Raw genomic sequence first — 20576 nt, forward strand, 5'->3', positions numbered from 1 at the left:
GATTTTTGTGTTGTGACTTATGTGCTTAGAGTAAGGGGTGAAATGTTAGGTCTCTGTATCCAGGATAAGAAATAAAACTGGAGCCTATGGTTGATGCATTGAACTAAGTAGGCCAGTTGGTGATTTCTTAATTCATATGGAGCCAATAACTAGATGTGTCGTAGCAATAAATAAATACGTAAAAATGGATCACTAACCATGTTAGGATCATCTAACACATACAAAGCAATACAATCTTTGTGAATTGTGCCACATTATATCCCTGTAAAACCGCTTATTGTGGATCATGTAAATCATGCAGAACAGATAATAAATGAGGACTATTTAACATTGAGCGAAAAGAATACAGTTTAGAAAACCAAACATTTGTAAAATACAAAGTATTGGGACAATAAGCTAAATTTAGGGCTGTGCCTAGAACTCATCTAATTTCCATATAATAAGTTGAAGTTTTAGTATTTCTTCGACACTTTAAAATACACCAGATTAGAGGATTCACCAAACTTTAGAAATAATACAAAGTTTTCAAGTTCATCAATTTATCAAATATTTAAGTATATTTGAAAGAGAAGGCACAGGCAATATTTTAAGTTTTTTTTTAAATACGGTAAGATTCTTGTATTCCTGAAATATTACATTACATTAAAAAATAAGTGTTGCTTCTGCACCTGAAACAAGTGTCCGTAAAAATAAATTCACTTAGTTTACTATTAAAATACAAAAAATTAGTCCTACGGTTGCATAGTAATTAGTAGGGACTGCATTCCATGACCCAATTAAATGCATTAATAACATAACATGACCAGAGGCATAGCTAATTTCTTGCCGTACTTTTAATAGAGGCTATTAGCTTTGATGGTGGGCTAATTTATCAAGGGGCAAGTAAATGCTGAACTATCACAAATTCAATATATTGTATGGTACATTGAAGTAGAAGCATAAAAAGTATCACTCTGACAAAAGCAGTGCCCTGCAATAAATATAATTAGCATCTGAAAAGAAGCATAAAATGAATACCGCAGCGATGCGCTAAAATGGGGGAAAAAATAAACGGTCTTGTTATTATTCAAGAAATTTTCCTGCTTCAAAAATTCAACATTTTTAGGAGGGTCAGTTACAGTAGAATTTTCTGCTGATGTATCTGTTTTTTCATCAGAATTGAAACATGCATGGGATAGGAATATGGTTATCCTGAAGCCAAGACCAAGGACTAATTAAGGTGCAAGTCTTTACACCAGCTATAATGGGCAGACTAGATCGTCAAAATATCTTCTGTTAATGTAGTAATTTGTATGTTATGGTAATGCCATTAATCAAAATAATCTCTGCACGTCTGAATGCTAGTTCTAAGAAAAGTGCCCTATCTCCAGAGGTGGCACTACCATATAGTCAGAACAAGCAGCTGCTATGTGGCAGACGTGAGGCACAGATCCACCTTAAATATAACTATATGTCATATCACTATATTTATCATATCTCTCATCTTTCTTAATTTTCATATAGTTATCATTTCCTTCACATACATCTGGGAGGTGGCCTTTCTCTCTCTCTCTTTTCACTTAGGATCCTTGAAAACCTAGGGCAGACCCAATCTCAGGAGGGCAAAGAATAAGGTGCCCATCCGATTTTTTTATCTTTGTGTCGAGATCTGGCCAATTCCAATGCATTCTGTCCTCAGATGATGATGGTTTACTTATCATCCAGAGAACAGATTACCAAGCACTGTAATATACAGTGTTTACTGTCTTAAAAGCAAACTGTTTTGTATTAAATGAAATATATCCCATAGGGTTATTTTTTGAACATAGGGTTATTAGTTTATTTCTATCATGCTTGTAAAAACATTGGCTAGGTACCACGATTGAGTACATGCTTGCACTCGAATACAGGATGTTATAAAGAGTAGAACGTAACAGCCACAGGGGTATCTCAAATATAGAATAGATAATATTAATGCGAATGGGTAATTGAATCCTTGGACCTGGAGGGTAACTGGATTGTGGGTATAGTAGAACATTTTGAGCCCTGGGGTGCATGATGTACAAAGAAGCAGGAAACCAACGTGATAATATGAAGCATCTACTAAATCGTGACATATCATTTATCTCATCTTTCCTCTGGCTAAACAAACACGTATACAAAGCTAGTTTTAATAGCATCAGCCGCTACCTTGATAAGAGAGGCCATTCAGAGATGGTGCCAAAGATAATCCCCAATGCCTATGTGTTATTGTGCTTTGATCTATCTAAGATATCTGTTACCATGAGTAATCTGTTTTTGATACATCTATATAAAAATATATAATTATGTTAAGTGTAACTTCATGTTAAGTGTATAATTGCATCTCAGAGCTTCTTGCAGTTGGGAGTAAATGGAGATGTGCAACTGCAACCAGACAGGGTTAGGGCTCATGAAACTAATAATACAGACACCCAGCCTCTCGGTGAACAATGCGCCTTTGTTGTCGTGGTCCAAGATTATGTTGATCCTAACCAGCCCTATTATCTGCTTCAGTAGCTTAGAAAGACAGTATTTTACAGCCTATTGTTTTCTAAATCCACTATACCATTCCTCAGACTGGGGTATGAATACTGATGCTGTTTCATAAATAAGAATACTGAGTTTTCCTAAAATTAACCACACGTTTTTGTTTTTGCCTCTGTACTCGCAAAGTTTTAATAGTTCTGACTAATTAATTATTACAGTTTTGACTTGCTTTCTGTTCTGAGAATCGAAAATCACCCAACCACACTACAGCTGATGTGATATAGATTTACAATTGATCAAAAATGGAACTATAGCCTATAGAAGCCCGATTCAAGAATATTTCAATATACTATTGCGTGCATGCAAACACTACCCATGATATTGGCAGCGGCATATTCCATCTGAGGCCAGACGATTTGGGGTCAGCTGCAGCCCTTGTGCTGTTTACCTAGTGTTCCACAGTTCTTAGTGGGCCAGAAAAAGAGATCAGAGATCTCCTCTAAAACTGGCTCATGTTTACCGCAGTGTTCTCTCTAGATTTCTGTAGTTTGTTTTCAGCTGTACCTAAGGCAAAGCACTCTGATATAATGTTATGTACAAAGAAGAGGACCTGCAGAGGTTTTGCACAGTAGGGCCGGGGCACTGCCCTGGGTCATGCCTAATAAAGCAAACCCCACGTATACATCACTGAACACTGGGCTAGGTTACGATAATGCTACTAGATGGAAGGGGTGCCATGTTCTACATATTTTGGGTCTGCTACTGCTGTCTCCCACATCACCTCATATATAGTGGTGTGATGTATCCAGGAAGTTGGTACCCATTTGGCATGCTATCCCACCATGTGAGATGTCTGCAATTTATCAAGTGTATTATATCTGGTATACAAAGTATAGATGTAAGGTCCCAGCTATCTGACAATGTCTGCCAAAGATGTTCCTCAAACATACCTAGAATTAGCCTGCAGAATCAGCCTGAGGCCTCACTGGAAGAATATTTTATAACACAAAAACAATTTTGTCCAGTGATCAGAGGACTAAAAATGAGCTTGCAGTATTTTTTCTGTTTCATCCTTGCTGTCATTTCCTAATGTCCACTCAAACTGATGTAGATCACGGTGGCAGAAAGGATAATACATTTTCAAAGTCTAGTAAGAGCACATCCTTGTTGTTGGTGTCAAAGAATAATTTATAAATCCTATGGGAGTGTCAGTGCTTTTGAAGCTGTATTTATTAAACTCTACTGTGAACAATACAATTAAAATTAGGGCTCACCTAAACTGTGGTACATTGATGTAGAGGTGAGTTAAGCAATATATTCCAATATAACGTGACCAGATGCATATGTCTTTAATTTAAGGTTGTGGTTTATAACAGTTTTGGCGTGTTCCTTAGTGTGTGTTATGGGGATGTGCCTTTGTGCATTTTTCTGTTGTAACTGAACCCACATGCACATATGATTGGACATGGATTTAAGGTTAGTAGTGTATTCTCTCCTAGGCAGACTAAGCTCAGGGCTGGGGTGGCTGCCTCTCTGCATCATAATAGCAGATGACCCTATCTCCACTTGAACTGGCCCATACACACCATGGAGCACTGTGCTTCATAGTGACCTTACTCCACATCACATATACAGGGCACTGCGATATGAAGTCATATCCTGGCCTTCAGCATGATAGATGGTGACCACAGAGGTAAGTTGTAAGCAGGCAGCTAAGGAGCTGCCTCTGGCCAGACCTAGGGAAGTGCCCAGCCAAGATATGTCTCTGGTTAAGATGTGTACATGCAGATTTTGTTCTTAAAAGAGATTCTCTCACTGGCTAAACTAGAGTTCTCTTAAATAGTTTTGGCATGATAATATGTAACTACAAATTAAATGTATAACAATTTAATAATTTAAATGTTTATGGCAGACATAATCATTGTAGAGAAGAAAAGTTCACTATATTTGCTAGAATAAATAAAAGTAGCAATGGCAATAATGCACATACTTACTCAATGGCTAGTTCCCATAAGGAACCATATAACCTGTTTTTATGAGTACATGTATGTATATATACACTATGGCTTGTATTAACTAATTCCTACCTTTAACCTAAGGAAATATCACAGAAACGTGTGTTGTATAAATTTACCATTTGTTGAGCATTTCAAAACTTCTGCAGCTTCGGTTCCTACTGATTTCCAAAGGTGACTGAACTCACAAGAGCAACTAGTGACAAGGTGTTATTCAGTTATCCACTCTCCACAATATTTTGCACAATGCTTTTGTATGGAACTTCTCTTGGTTTTATATAGCAAGGAGCCTGGCCAATGGAAAGGCCAGGTTGCCTTTCAAACTGCTCTGTGAGTTCTTGACTGTTCATGGCCCAACTCCATTGTTAGTGAATATACCCCCATGCTTGAAGCCTAGTAGAGACAGGTGCTAAAATTCAGCATTTTGCTTCCATAATCAGCCCTAGTACAATTAATGGCAAATTTCTTACTATAACCCCCCCTCCTTTTGAAATCCATAATGCTCTTTGTTAAAACATGTCTGCAATAATCACTTTATTTGGTACTTTGGGAGTGATAGTTTAGTGGGACAAATTGGAGGCTGGCATACTGTCCGGGAGGCATAAAATACTGTAAGTGTGTGTGTGGAAAAAATATAGTGGATGGAATTATCTGGAGTTGGGTAGAATTTTTGCATTTGGGGTTGGTGGCTTTAGCATATGGCAAGTTTAGTGGGTAGAATTTAGAGGGGCTTGTTTTTTTTAAAAAAAAATCAAAGCACAGAATTTAAACAAACAAATGTTTAATTTTATAGTAAATGAAAATGGGTGAATGTAGTTCACACAACTTTTTCATCCCGAAGGCTATTTTGTACACTGAAGCTCATGATGCTTGTGATTACAGCTGAATAATCAAATTCTTGTTCCAACAAGGTATCTATTAAAACAATTTATGTATTAAGTCTCCTGGTAATAATGGTACATTCATTGGTCATTATTAATTACCTATGTGAGTAAGGTGTATGGTAAACACAGCACACACTGTGAGTGAATGAGACAGCTACTTCAGTCTCTTCTAATGCCTTTAGCTTGCCAGAAGCTGTTTGTATATACGTCTCTATTAATTCATTTTTTGGATATTTGTTTTAATGTACACATAAAACTAGGGAACATTGAGTATTTAACTGGTAGCATATTATTTTGGTTTAATAAAGTAACACTTATGAAAGTATTCTGCAAAATCAAAAAGTTATGGTTTCTTATAAATGGAACTGCACCCCAAAATGTGAATATTTTGTATAATGTTCCTAAACCCCCTGCAAAAAAAAAAAATAGATTACATTGAATTTACTTTGCAAGCTATAAAGCAGGGTCCTCCACATTTTTTTTAAAGGATCAATTTATGTATAAACTCATTTTGCTGTGCTGCAAAGTGTTTTGCTATACAAATAAAACAGAACAATTTATAGCTCTTGATATCCATACACACAATGATATAAAGAATTATATATTTTCCACTTTGTTGTTTCCCCCATATGAGATTTAAACAGGTTTGATTTGTTCCGTTGTTATTAAAATGTTTTATTGGTATCTGTGTTTAATGGAACTGAACCTTTTATGCTCTGCCAAGCAACCTCAAATAAGAAACAGCTTATGCTAAGTGCTGAGCAGAACGGTTAATGAATAACTTATTGATTTCTATATAGAGCAAAGAGAACCATCTGAAAAGCAACAAATGGGACAAGGAACAGCTAACACAAGCCTCCCTGTTTATTAGCATGGTATGCTATCAATTGTTACAAAGCTTTCTTTTTTAGAAAGAATAAATAAATCACAGCAAAGTTTCTGAACCTGGCCAAGTCCATTCTCCTTCATCTAACACTAGGCTGTTTCAGCCACAAAACACACTTCTTTGATGTCATTGCTATAGTAACCCATATGTTTTAAAGTACTAAAAAAGAAAAAAAGGGTCTTTTTTTTTCAGCATTAGCTATACATAATTTTTTTTGCTTGTGGGTTACATTGTAACATTATAAATTAATAAATATTAAATAATAAAAATACACAAGATGCTTAAAAGAAATATTGACAATAAATGCTGCCAAAAACAAATTAAAGGCTGGATTATTTTGTTATTATTATTAGCAGCTATTTACACGAGGCACGAAAGCATTAAAGTTAATTGTTAGGCTAGGTTTCCACTTGGTTTTTTTTAGCTAAAAACGCCCATAAAAACGCCAATAGCGCCACCTGGCGTTTTTTTTGTGAAAAAACGCAGCAGCCAGATGTTAGCTGTTCTTCAATAGGAAATCGCAGAATGCCATATCCACTTGGCGTTTTTTTGTTTGGCGTTTTTTCAGTCCTCTTTGGCGTTTTTCTGCTTTTTTGGGCTCTGTGGCAGTTTTTCAAAATCGCACCATGTTGACACTCTGGCGTTTTTTGCAAGGAAATCTTGGCGTTTTTCTCCAATAGAAGTCTATGGGAGAGAAAAAACGCCATGAAAAAGCCATGTGGGTTTATTGCCTTGGTGTTTTTTATGGCGTTTTTTCCACAGTTACAATGCAGAGGATGGACCCGGTATCTGTGTGTCCTACGAGAAATAGGCTGGAAACAAACAGTTTCACACAAAACAAAGTTCACATTGAATTCTACACCATTTGGAACAAACATGCCATTACAAACAAACATACGCGACACATCAACTGGATCCTGCGTGCCAAAAGCAACAGCAAACCATTTGCACCATCATTTGGGTCCAATCTTCCTAGAGGAGCAGACATTCGGAATAAAGCATGCCTTACAAACCACAGAAAAGTGACAAAAGGGTCCGCCGGGGCGTTTAAGTAGAACTCTACCAAGTAAATGACATCAGGGGGCAGATACTTGCCATTTATCCTAATCCCTTTTAGCTGGGTGAAACTTCTAACTTGTAAAGGCTGGAAAAACTGCCTAAGGTCAAAAAAAGCAATTTCCACAGAAAGGCTAAAACGCCAGAAAAAACTCCAGAAAAAAACGCCAAAACGCAGAAAAATGCAGTGGCAGTTTTCTTGGCGTTTTTCATCAAGAAAAAAAACGCAGGACAAAAACCCAAGTGGAAACCTAGCCTTATGAGTAAATGGTAAAATTGGCCCTGGCACTTTGAGGATAATTGACATGCATACTGCCACCTACTGGATACATGTGGCTACACAGGAGAGGACAGAATAGGCAACATGAGTAGCAATAAAAGTACACGGAATGTCCCATCAGTCACTGGCCCATTAGGAATTTCCGGGCTTGATTGTGACCTGACTGCAATTACCTATTATTCTTAAGGGCCAAGTTAACCCTTAGGTTACAGAGGGTGGTCAGCATGTACTTTGGAGTGTCCATGATTTCTTGCATGCGACCTGTCAGCTCCTCTATCAGCCTTCTGGTCAATGTTTAACCTTCAAGTGAAATCTGTCACCTGGAAAGACCTCATTTTGTTCCGGGAATTCATGCATTTTTTGTACAAGGTAAGTAAGTAGGGGGATGACCTGGCCCAAAGTGACAGTGCTCGGGTTTAAAAAAACTCCTTGAATGGCTTTAGGATCACCACCACCTGCCCCATTAATGCCCATTCCCTCTGCCCAATGGGTTGGAAACCCTGATGTTTTGCTCAGAGGACATGGAGTGGAGAGCCACTCCAGACACGGTCATTCAGTAAGCGCGGCCGCGGGTGGCAAAATTATATTTTGCCTAGGGTGGCAAACATCCTTGCACCAGCCCTGGATAGACCCGTTCCTGCTCCTCCCTCAGCTGCTGGCTTGATGTTCATGCTGCCAGGCAAGGTTACAGCACGTTTTGGCAGCCTACACTGCCCGTCAGTTTGAATAGCTGCCCTTACACCCATGTAGTATAAGTGCTGCACAATGGAAACCCACAAAGTCCCCATCTTTAACTGCTTTCACCATGTTTGCCCTGTCAGCCACCACCAGTCCCATTTCTATACTGCTGTGACTGCCCATCATCTTGCCAAGAGCTTCCAAAATATTAGCTGATGTGTGCTGCTGATCTATGACTTCAGCATGGAGTAGAAAAGATCTATACCCCTCCTGTAATGTGTAATGGCTTAATGTGAGCAAAAAACAGTGACGCCCCTCCTGAGTAGGCGCATTCCTATAGGACAGGCTATTGTCCCTGTCCATTCCTGTTCTGAGATGAGGCTCCCATGTTTCTCTCGCCTTTTGGTTATACAGAGTATGCCCAGTTGTGGGTCCCTGCTCACTGCAGCTAGAAGGATATCAGCCATACAACATTGACAAATGCAGGGGGTGGACCTTGCTATTGATTTTAGGTCTGGACTGCCCTGATGGTTGGGACCAGTCTGATATGATAATTTCTTATTTGGTAAGAAGATTAAAAATAACTTTACTCCCCTGCCAGTGAATAAATGCACGACTTGCCATGTTGTAATTTGAGAACTTAAAAATAAAAAAAGACTGGAAAGGCTTATATTCTAAGGAGAATATCAGTTGCGTAGATTGCAGTTTTAAAAAGCATGACATTTATTCTAATTTAACTAGTTATTTACTAACTTAACAGGTTGTCTCATTTGACATTCCACCATAGGGACAGAGAATATTAACATGAAATATATGCTGAAGATTGCAACATTTATTCCAAAGAGTTATCAGAAAAATTGTACATAAATGCAAATCAACAGGTATATGAGAGTGCTACCATACACAACATAAATATTATCACATACATAGCTGGTGATATATCCATTTAAACAGAAGGAACAGTAAATATACACTAGTATATAGCATTATATTAGTATGCAAGATTATAAATAAACCTTTAATAATTATCTAGAACAAAAAGCTTAGGGACTGTAAATAGTAAATATAACTTGCTCATATGTGCCAGTTAATGTTTTACATTTGGATTGGTATTACTAATTTTATTTTTCAATCCCTCCCTGATGATGTGATTGGGTCTCAGTACCAAAAGCTCCATGTGTATCAGTGCTACCCAATTTGAGGCTGCATTATATAAAAACATTCATGTAACACATAGTGTTTAGGCACTTTATATGGTATAATGGGTGTTTTACTAATAGATCACGTCACTTAAATTACATATGAGATTTTAAACTCTGGAATGGACACTTCTGCATGTTTCCAGAGACCAATATAAGCAGTAACATTTTAGGAGCCACAGCTACCTGCCGTGCATATATGTACCAAATACATCATTGGAAAGTCACTGCAATGGCAATACAGTACAGTATACAATGACACAATGACATGCAAAGTGATTTCAGTGCTAAGTCCACCTTTCAACAGAGACCTCTTCAGTACTGAAGGTGGGCTGTTACTGTCCATGGCACGGTCTGTTTCTCTTCACATCATTTTTAACTTTGAAGGATATAGTGCATCTGATGCATTAAAGCAATTATACCAAGTAGACCACTTATTTAATTAAAATGTCATCAGTACATCCCTCTCTTGTATGCTGGTATGCAAAGATCTTCCAAACATGAATGAGTGAAGTCCAGGTTTAATCTTTTCAGCCAATGCCATTATAATGTTTAGATCGCCCTCTACTGTCAGGTCCAGGTCGGCTTTCAAGCTACGGATAGATTTAAACGGTTTCTTTCCCTTTTGTCTGGCAAAAAAGGATAAAAACAAACAAATGAAAAAAACAGTTACACTGACTCTGCATCTCATTTATAGGTCATACTGCAAATGCCTGACATTAAGGAAAAAAACGCACCTTTACACTAAATTACAAATAGCTGATTTGTGTAATAGTCTATAAAAGTTGTTTTGTATATACTGTATGTCCGAGGTTCTTTTTTTTCGAAACGGAATCATTTGAATATGGAATTGGCATATACAGGAGGCGAGGAGATGAGTAGGTAGGGAAACACTGAGAAGGAAAGTATGACAGAGCGTGCGTAACAATTAATTTCATTTCGTAATTGAAAAAGCCCTCCAAATTTCATCCGAACCAAAAGGGCAGAAAATGTGTGCCAAATGAATGGACAAAAAACAAGAATAATCCTTTTTGGTCCATTTGTACAAGTCTAAGGAATAGTTGTACTATTCACATGCATATATTCCTCTTTTCACTCATATAAATGGAGATTACAAAAATGTGATTTCTCCCAGGTATACAGTTTAAATAGCGTGTTGTATTATATGTCAGCAAAGTGCTTGCTACTTATTAATATATCTCACATTTGACATTTTAAGTGCTTGGTTAATATGCATATCCTAAAGCTAAAACTGTAATAATAAGAGGCATCAAGGCAGATTAATGTTGAGATCTTCCCAAGTGCTATGTTTGTCTGATGAGTTTTTACCAACATATTAAAGGCTGTGAACCTACGTGTCATCTTCAATATATTTAATCAGGGTCAAAGCCTTCCTGTGAAGTACAAGGAGAAACTGCGCCAAGAATGTGCTTCTTAAGGGTAAGTTCGGTTTCAGCTGGAAGACCTAAAGCGTAAAGAAACACAACCAATTTATCAAGTGTCCTCAACAAAACGCAAAACTGAAGTCAACCGAAAGCTCCAGCATAGTTAAAATTGCCAGAATATTTTGCTACCCACAAAAAAAGAGTGCTACCTGTTTGTTTACACAAACTTATAAATAGCAAAATGAAGCATACTACTGAGCTTACTACTAGTTTAAACTAGATCACTGTTTGTTAAAATATTTTAACCCACATATTGTGAAACTTGCTATGTTCTGGGGGTTCATTTGAACCTTCTCTAAAGAGATGGAAAATGATCGGGTATTGGGAAGTGGGACAGGAAATGTAACAGTATACCCGTCACAAATATCACAAAGCTTTAGCATATGTTAACACAACATACATACATTTATTCTACAGATTCTATTTTTTTTTAACCTCATATGTAACTATAACATGTACTAGGCAAATACAATTTTTATTTTTTTTTTTTATTTTTTTTTTTAATTACCTGTTCCAGAAATGTCTTTACAAATGTGTCTCTATGGAGAATATCCTGAAAAACATTTCTATAAAAAAAGCCACACAAAACATATAAGCCATATTTCAAAAAATTCCAAACCGATTCTAGCAGAGATTTCCTCTTTGAAGTTGTATTGCCGCTAGTAATAAGCGCGTTGTCTCTACCCTCTGAAAAGATTTGTAGAACCACTTGGTGTTTTATAATTAAAAAAAAAAAAAGAATGAAAAACTATTATCTTTAGTGTGCAGGTCCATTCATATTTGTTGGTTCTTTTAGTGGGACACTAGTAGATATGGCACAGTGTGCTTTCTTCTTTATTTGATTATTCATTTTACGCATTCTGCATTAGAAACAATGAAATACTATTAAATAAAACGTAATACGTGCCTTCTCTTTTTAAATAAATAGAGTGAATTAGATATTCCAGATAAGTAAAAAAATATTCTAGCCTAGATAATGAAAATTCTGATGAAGTAACTTTGCATCTGATCATCTAACAGGCTAACTAGGTGTCTCCCATAATCTAAATATAAAATAATAATAATAAAAAAAAATACAATAGGGATGCCTCCACCAGGTTTCCATAGTGCCTTGTTATTAAGGTTCTATACAATGCCTAAGGAGTATACAATTTGTATCAATCTCTGCTTACAGATTAGGAGTGAAGTTCTCATCTGTGTGTATAATGGAATCTCCTGCCATGTCCTCATCAGAAGTGGCCTTCCACAGAGCTGCCAGCTCTGCCCTCATGTACCGCCGCTGGTTGTATGTGTGCTCATGACATGGGGGCATCTGCTTCACGGTGTTTACATCCACATCTACATGAGTGGCAGGATAAGGGGCATACATGACCTGACGGAATGGTAACACAAAGCTTCCTGTGGAATCCTGGGGGGAAAAATATACTTATTATAAACTGTAGATGCGGACAAACCCCCAAAAGAAAAGAAGCCATAACTCCTATTTTACATCTGCCATCTTAGTACTTCTGAGCTTTCTATAATATAATGTTACCTCGCTACTAAAACTGCCATAATGGCTCACAAACTTGAGCCACTGAGTAAAGCTGTCCAGCCATCATGTATGATGTTTACTGCATAGCCTCTAAACTCCTGAGCTACACTTAATACCGTATTTGCTCGATTATAAGACGACCCCCCAAAATCTGAATATTTATGGAAAAAAAAAAAGGAAAAAGCCTGAATATAAGACGACCCTATAGGGAAAAAGTTTTACCAGTAAATGTTAATTCATGTAAACTATGTGAACGATTGTTTGTTAATAAAAGCTATGATTGAGAAAAATTTTGTTTTTCTTTTCTTTTTTTTTCAACCTGCCCCCCAGTTATGCACATCTGCCCCCAGGCTTGCCACTCTGCCCCAGAAATGCCTTAAACCCCCTATATGCCGCTGTGCCCCATGATATGCCTTTTAACCCTTTAAATGCCACTGTGCCCCATGATATGCCTTTTGACCCCCTATGTGCCACTCTGCCTCCAGAATTGCCTTTTACCTTAAAAGGCATATTATGGGGCAGAGTGGCATATAGGGAGGTATAAGGCATTTCAGGAGGCAGAGTGGCGTATAGAGGGTTAAAAAGCATTTCTGGAGGCAGAGTGCCATTAAGGGGGTTAAAAGGCATTTCACAGAGCACTCTTGAGCGGAAGTTGTCTACGCGAATCGCGTAGAGCTCTACACGCTGCCCGGACAAAGCACCGGTAAGTTGGGGGGGGGCATAACACAGGAGGATCCAGGTCCCCTGCAACGCTGCGGGGGATCTGGATCTTAGTCTCATAGTCAGACCTATTTGAGGTCTGATTATAAGACGACCCCGATTATAAGACGAGGGGTATTTTTCAGAGCATTTGTTCTGGAAAAAAACTTGTCTTATAATTGAGCAAATACGGTAATTCTCTTGAACAACCACCTTTTTCACTGTTACTGCAAGAGAGCCACCAGTGGATGTTGAGAAATCATTTCTGCAAAGCATTGTAATCTACAATGTATTAACAGGACATATCAAGCAGTGCATTAAACAGAAAGGTGATGAGGGTCCTGCCAATGAGCTTACAATCTAGATGATGAGAAAAAAATTCTACTAGTATCACTGAAAAAGAAAGAAAAGATTTGATATTTCAGTAAACTAGGGCAAGCACCATAAAGCATGTATATGTCATAAGTCACCATTTCCATATGATAAATATACCACAAATGCATATCTACCTTCAGAAGCCCTTGGACAAAAAGTCCGGGTTCATACTTAAAAGAAGATTCAGATCTACAGAGTCTGGAGCATTTTCTTTCTGCAGGAGACAGAAAGAGACACAGTGTCCTCACCATCTATAAAAGAGAAAAATGTATTGCATGCAGATTACATAAATAACATAAAATGCAGCCATGCAGTTGAACAACCCAAAATTTAAGATGTTAAAAAGGCTGTGCAGAGTTCCAATGAGCAACAAATGTCCCTATGGAAATTGGAACTGTGGTACCCAAGTATCTTACTGTTCTATTGCTGGAATGCTAACCTAAAAGGAAAAGTACGGAGATGGCTTTTTAAATAAGAAATACCTGTATGTATACAACTCCAAAATAAATAAATAAATAAAATATTTTACTGTGGAACTGACAACAGAAGAAAGGACTGGTAAAAGGTGCAGACTAAGCAAATACAAATATATTGTGTGTTGTGTGTGTGCGTGTAGACACACATATCTGCTGCATCATCTTTTCATGGTAGGTTTATGGCAGTCGGATTACAAATTTTATCTCACTATATTGTGGCGGGCCAACTACTCTGGTAAGGTTTTTTTTGCCTTCAATAGTTATAATTACCTTGTTGACCTTCTCAGCACTGCTACCCACCACCACAGAACACCCACAGGTCTGTAAATGTGAGCTGATAGCACTGTAAGAAAGAAAGAAAGAAAACTGTAGAGAAAGAATGTAATTTGTAAGGAAGAAAGAAAAAAAAGAATTATAAAATGTTACAAATAGAACTAGAACACACAAACAAGCAGGTATATATAGGTAAACATACTGCCTGGTTTAGTTTCATTAAATGAGTTATTCAACTAATACATTACAAAATATATTATTATATGTTATATATTATATCTATATTGTTTTGCAAATATATTTTTAATGCGACAGCAGAACACAAAGTCTAGACTTCAGTTTTTGAATTACTCGATTGCAATTCTTTGTTGTACAAGTATTACAAGTAAATATGGGCTGCTTGGTCTTTGTAACACAAGGTCTAGCAGAGGCATTATTAAGCGCTCATCTACATCCACCAGACAAGCCAGAAATCTTGCAGCTCTACCACAATTGCAAGGAATTCTGCGTAGGCATATGCAAACAAGGTGAACAATAGTTTCACGAGGACAACAAATACCAATCTGATCAGAAAGGGTTAGGACGTATTTAAAAGTGTACTGTTCAACCTCATCTGCTGAATTTAACAACCTTGTAACTAAACGTACCATTAAAAACACAATTTCTAATACTGTTATAAATGCCCAAACCCCTTTCATGTGACAAAAAAGGCAGGCGCACACATAGCTTGTAGAAGAAAACCAAAAAAGGTTTCTGTGTTGCTTTTATATGACAGATCTGCTAAGGTTTATTTGCTTAACATAGTATAGAGCTTCATTCTTCATTTGAACAGCATATTTAAAGTATTGCTGCATGGGGCTGCATAAAAAGTCTCTGTAACGCATCAGTCCCAACGTGTAGCAGCGGCTGCAGTTCTCTAAAACTCTGGTTATAGTGCTTGTTACTTTTCAAACGACGAAACTTGCCGAGTCTGCCGGCCCTGAAGTGCAACCATGATATTTTGATTGAACTGGTGGAGTTTGTAGTTTTAGAAAAATTGCTCCTGCTGTGTGGGGAAGCTTTCAAGCGCTGCTGTCCATGCTGAGCAAGAATCCAGACTATACAGAGGGCCATCAAAAAAGCTACAGGAGACCAAAACGGGCATCAAAGAATTTCGGGGTAAACAAGACAGCCAGAAAGCGATAAGGGACATTAGCAGGTTCAGAGCCACTTCTTTGAGCTGCGTCTACAAAGCTATAGTAAGCTATTGCTGAGCTCTTAAAATGTTTGGTGTCCATTTAACTCGGGGTAACAAAGAGCAATTACTTGCAGTCTATAGGGGTAAATTTGCAGAACAACTTCTACATCACTGAAGAGCAGTGAGATTAATTCAAAGCTCACATAGGATATTGGGAAACACTAAGCAGAATCAGGTGGGGAGGTCATTTTTTTTTCTTTTCATCTTGGAACTGTTGGACCAAGGTGGTTACATTTTTCTTTCCATTCAGAAATTGAAACATTTCTCGTGAATCCAGCTTACAATATCTCCAATTATATTTTTAGTAGACAAACAATTCAGTTTAAATCACCCTGAATACACTTCTCATGAAATGGCACACAATCCTTATAAATAAGATAGACTTCTTACCCACAGTAGGCCTAAGGGCAGTTCTAGGGGCCAACAGCCCCTCTTCAGCAGAACTGGGGAATGGCTGCCCTATTGGGTGATCAGGTCCCCAGCGTTCAGTCGATTGGGGCGATCAAGAGATCTCCCTTTTATCTTTCCCACATACACTATGGAGCACTATACCTAAGCAGTGCAAACTTTATAGTGACCTTATTCTGCAGTAATGGGAGGATGGGGCGCTGCTCTGGGTCAAGCCTAGGGCAGTCCCCACCCAAAATATGTCTCAGTATATATATACACATTTGAATACTGTAAATTCACATTTTCACTTTCGTAGTTATATTTCCAAAATGAAAGCACAGAAACAACTCTGTATATTACTCTATATTGTACTATATACATAAATGTACTCGACTCGACAAAAAAAATGCCCTTACTCTCTCAGTGAACACTGTTCCTATTGGCTACATTTAGATGTATTTATATAAAAGGGACACTACCATGCAAATGTGTGAATCTAAAAGTTCTCTCCAAACAAGCTAAGAATTTAAAATGACATATGCTCTTTAGGGTAACTAAACCGGTCACAGTGAGGTATAGATATACCAATAGCAATGCTAATATACTGCAGGTCAGATAACACTGGGCACAGAACAGGGAATGTTTTTGGGAAGTAAAGACCACATATTTAAGCAGAAACATTAACGTACAAATCCAAAACTGATGCTGTGGAAACAGGACTATTCATAGTGTGTGAGTCACAATTTGGATAACAAAATAAATAGATTTAATAAAAAAAACGTACTTGCTGAGAAAACCTTCGTGGCAGCTGTCACCAATGTCATCATCATTAAGCACGGTGGAAGTAATCTGTGGAATCCAACAGACAATATAGTGGAAAATTATTTAGTAGATCAGTTAACTTTTATGGCTTAAAGGCATAAATAGAGAAAGTGTTAAAACAATTGCTGCTTTCACTTTGCACACAAAAAAATTGACACTTCAGACATCTTAAAGAAAGCCTGCCACTTAAAGGGTTACTTATATCATTCAGATAGTTTTTCAATATAATGAGATGCTGCCCTTTACAAATGTGTCTGAATTATGTAAATGTGATTTAATATACACTTTCAGTGTATTAGCCAGTTGTATGTATTTTAGCTCTGTGATCTTACTAGCTGTCTGTTTCAAACAATTCAATGGCTAAATATTACCCAAATATCACCCAGCCAGACATTAACGAAAAACCTAGGAAGGTATGGGCTTCATGAGCACTGCCATAAACGATCAGCTCAGCGTTGTCTTCGCATGACTGGCAACAATGGCAGCCTCCAGGTCTACAGATAAAGGAAGTTTATTGGAACAAAAGGAGATAATCTGATGTTTATCAATGCTATACTACATTACTGTATACAGCACTGCATTGTATGCTCAAGGAGAAAAGATTTATTTCCAAGGGATCTCCCCTTCAATTTCTCTCAACAAAATGACTTACATCTATATCCTCAGGAACACTGTGTGACTTCATGGATGAAAGAAGTTCCATTATAGGGATAACTTCCCCAGTTAGCATGGGAATTATGCTCTGGCCCTGCAGAGAAAAGTGAAAGAAAAGTGTTTTTGATTCCAAAATAGAATCCAACTCTCTGTTTAGTGAATAAACCCAATGTACTGACTAGTTTAACAATGCTGTAAATGGGGAGCAGCTACAATAGTCTTGTTGAGATTAAGACATGGCGCATCTAACAACTGGCCATACGGGAGTTTTTGGAATGGTGATCACAAATTGTGATCTACTGTTGATTTAGGGACCAACATGTTTTATTATAAGTTTATATTTTCTATTTCATGAACCTCATTAGCCATCTTCTCCTTATTTTGTCTACAGCTACGCTCCCTGCTCTTGATACCGGAGCCAACAAACAAAAGTTAAAGCGATACCAGTAAAAAATATGAGGGACAATCTATCTCTCAATATAGCAACACAAACAAACAATGCATGCTACAGTACTTTGAAAGTATTTTCTTACATGTTTTACTTGTGATAAGAAAAAAGCTGGGGTCTCCCATCCCACATTTAGACATGGGTACTTAAATGAATTAAAACGTAGAATTGGAAAAATGAAGGATATATTTTAAACATTTAATTCACATACCGTTTTATAATGTGTGTTTTTGGGTTAGTTATTCTACAGTAGATAATCATATCACATCCGTCTTTCAGACATGTAGTGTGGGGGCTGCTCAAGGACTACACAGCTGGAGCCCCCTATGTTATAATGGATGTTTAAGATCAAAAATACGGTACATGCCACTAAATCTGTAATTTAGGCACTAACAATAATACTTGGTAACAATGACTACCTAGCTTCACAATCCACCCAGTGGTAGGTGCGAGAATTACAGTACACCTGATACAAACAGCGAATCATGCATTGAATTACGGAATTTCGAATGTCACTGAGGAACCCCTCAGATTCTACCAAAATACGTGGTTATTATTTCAAACAATCGATTTAGGATATTGTCAGTTATGTGTTAGAATGCTTGCATTACTATGGAGGAAAGAGGTCATACTTTGTGCATCCATATCCGGCCTTTTCTGATGATGTGGGTGAGACGACCTACGCAGACCTTATGCAAGGGCAGGTAAAAGCATAATTCAGTTTGTGGCAGGATTATGGAAAGTCCATATGTGCTGCGGTCACCATTCCAATTTCCATCAAATATGAGTGACACAATGATCACTCCCTTCTCTGCCAGGACAAAAAACTTGACATCAATGGCTCCACTCTCTGCATTACGCAAAATCTCTCCATTGAGTGTGTGATTAGCCAGAAAAGTAATCTCTCCATCACTCAACACAACCTCATCCGTCTTGGGTGCCCAGATGTGCCTCACCCGAGGTCCAAGGATATTGTCCCAGTAGGCAAACGTAGCAGCTAGCAGTGGTGAGTAGCCATCAATGTTTATTAGAGTCTTGGCCACGGCTGGAGAAGGAGGAGGACAAAGAGCAGCCATGCTTACATGTCAGAGACAAGAAATTAAGATCCCCCTGAAAAAAGACAAAATTATTAAATGAGACCTAATCACTTGAAAATAAAAAAAAATACAATTATTATTATATGTTACGTACAAAACATGAGAACTTGAAAACGGGTTGCATTGACCTATCAACCTTATTTTCCCTTAATTTTCTAATATAAAAAGAAGAAGATATGCTGAAGAAAACAGATTCTTAGGAAAGTAAGGAAGCATCTAATGCACACACAATTACAGGACTCGTCAAACTATTTGAATAAAACATATATCGTGATGCAATTTTTTCAGATGCTATGTTTTATCTTTTAGGAATATTGTAAGAAAAACAGATATGAAAACAACTTTCTTAATAGGGAATACACCTGAGGCCCCTTTATTCATTGGGTATCTGCGCACGCACAATACGCATGCCCAAGCAAGACATAGGCGGCCGACGGGTACTATTAGCAGATATAATAAACCTAGGGGGTGGGGGTCAATACCTATATAAACCATTATAGAAACAAAGATGTCTGATCCTTAGAGAGAAAGCAAAAACAAACTGGCTATTAAGCTTATTAACCCAGATGTCAAAAAATTAAATCCACAGCACACTGCAAGGGTGGGTTTTTTTATTTGTTTTAATCATGAAAGATATAGGGGATACAGATAAAGGAAACATATATGCATATATCTAGCGTTTAATAACGGATGTACATTAAAAAAAAAACCATTGGTAAACATAAGCACTCAGATATAAATGATATACTAATTAAGAAGGAATTCAGAAAAAAAAACAGAAATACAACCGGGTTAGTATAGTACAGGGAACCAATATGTCCCCACCTTTAATATGAAACGCTTACAAAAATGATTCTAATACCAAAGCACATTTTAGCACCACCCAAAAAGACGTGTACCCGACTCTATCTGGAGACAGTGAACAGTCTCGTTTAAATGCCGCAACATATACATATAAAATAACCCCTCCGTTTTACTTGCCTGATCCGGGGAAGGATTTCTGGACGGACTGGTCCTTTTTCCCAACGGCGCATGCGCTTGGCGTCACTGACGATAAGGGGCGGTGAAGGAATCACATGACTTCACCCTTACTACAGACAGCAGTGTGTTATGTATAGGGGGTTGAGGAGGGGCACGTAGGGAAACCATTCTATCTTTGCTAACGTTTGACTATATATATATATATATATATATATCAGCTTTAGTGCTCCAGGTATAGAATGTATCCACTTGAGCTTTAGTATTGGGAGATATGTTGTGTGGACTTGAAAGTAAAAGTAAAGACAGCTGTCAATCATAGCAGTGTGGTTGTAATAGAACGCTATTGTTTGAGACGTCTGCTTTACTGCAATTTCTTGTGTGGCCTTGCAAACTATTCAGACGAATAATGTATTTTTATTAACACAATGTAAAGGGGCACTTCATTTTTAAATGCGTATGATAGGTTCGTGTTCCCCTTGCATAAACGTTTTTTTTGTTCCCTTCCCCTATGTGTGTTCCCCTTTTCTCTGCCTCTCGCCTTCCTGCAAGAGATGCATTCTGCTGACCAGTGTGCTCACATGCTTTACTCGTTGCACTGGATTGCGATGAGACATCCAAGAGAGCTGAGATATACGTGCATGAGAGTCTATTTTTCCCTTG

At 37.7% G+C, this 20576-nt stretch overlaps 1 protein-coding gene across 1 annotated transcript; it reads right to left on the bottom strand.

Moving 5' to 3' along the window:
* Positions 1-9927: 9927 nt before the first annotated feature.
* LOC149285330 (guanine nucleotide exchange factor C9orf72-like) lies at positions 9928-18914 on the bottom strand. Its single transcript, XM_089495495.1, has 9 exons — positions 18471-18914; positions 17389-17484; positions 16699-16763; positions 14285-14357; positions 13673-13789; positions 12103-12338; positions 11439-11496; positions 10841-10950; positions 9928-10114 (listed from the first exon to the last, which is right to left on the bottom strand). The coding sequence occupies exons 1-9, from the start codon at positions 18912-18914 to the stop codon at positions 9928-9930; spliced, it is 1386 nt and encodes a 461-aa protein (XP_089351621.1).
* Between the last annotated feature and the right edge of the window lie 1662 nt (positions 18915-20576).

This window comes from Sceloporus occidentalis, unplaced genomic scaffold, assembly GCF_023333645.1.
Source record: "Sceloporus occidentalis isolate IW3139 unplaced genomic scaffold, rSceOcc1.0.p SCAF_80, whole genome shotgun sequence".
NCBI lineage: Eukaryota > Metazoa > Chordata > Lepidosauria > Squamata > Phrynosomatidae > Sceloporus > Sceloporus occidentalis.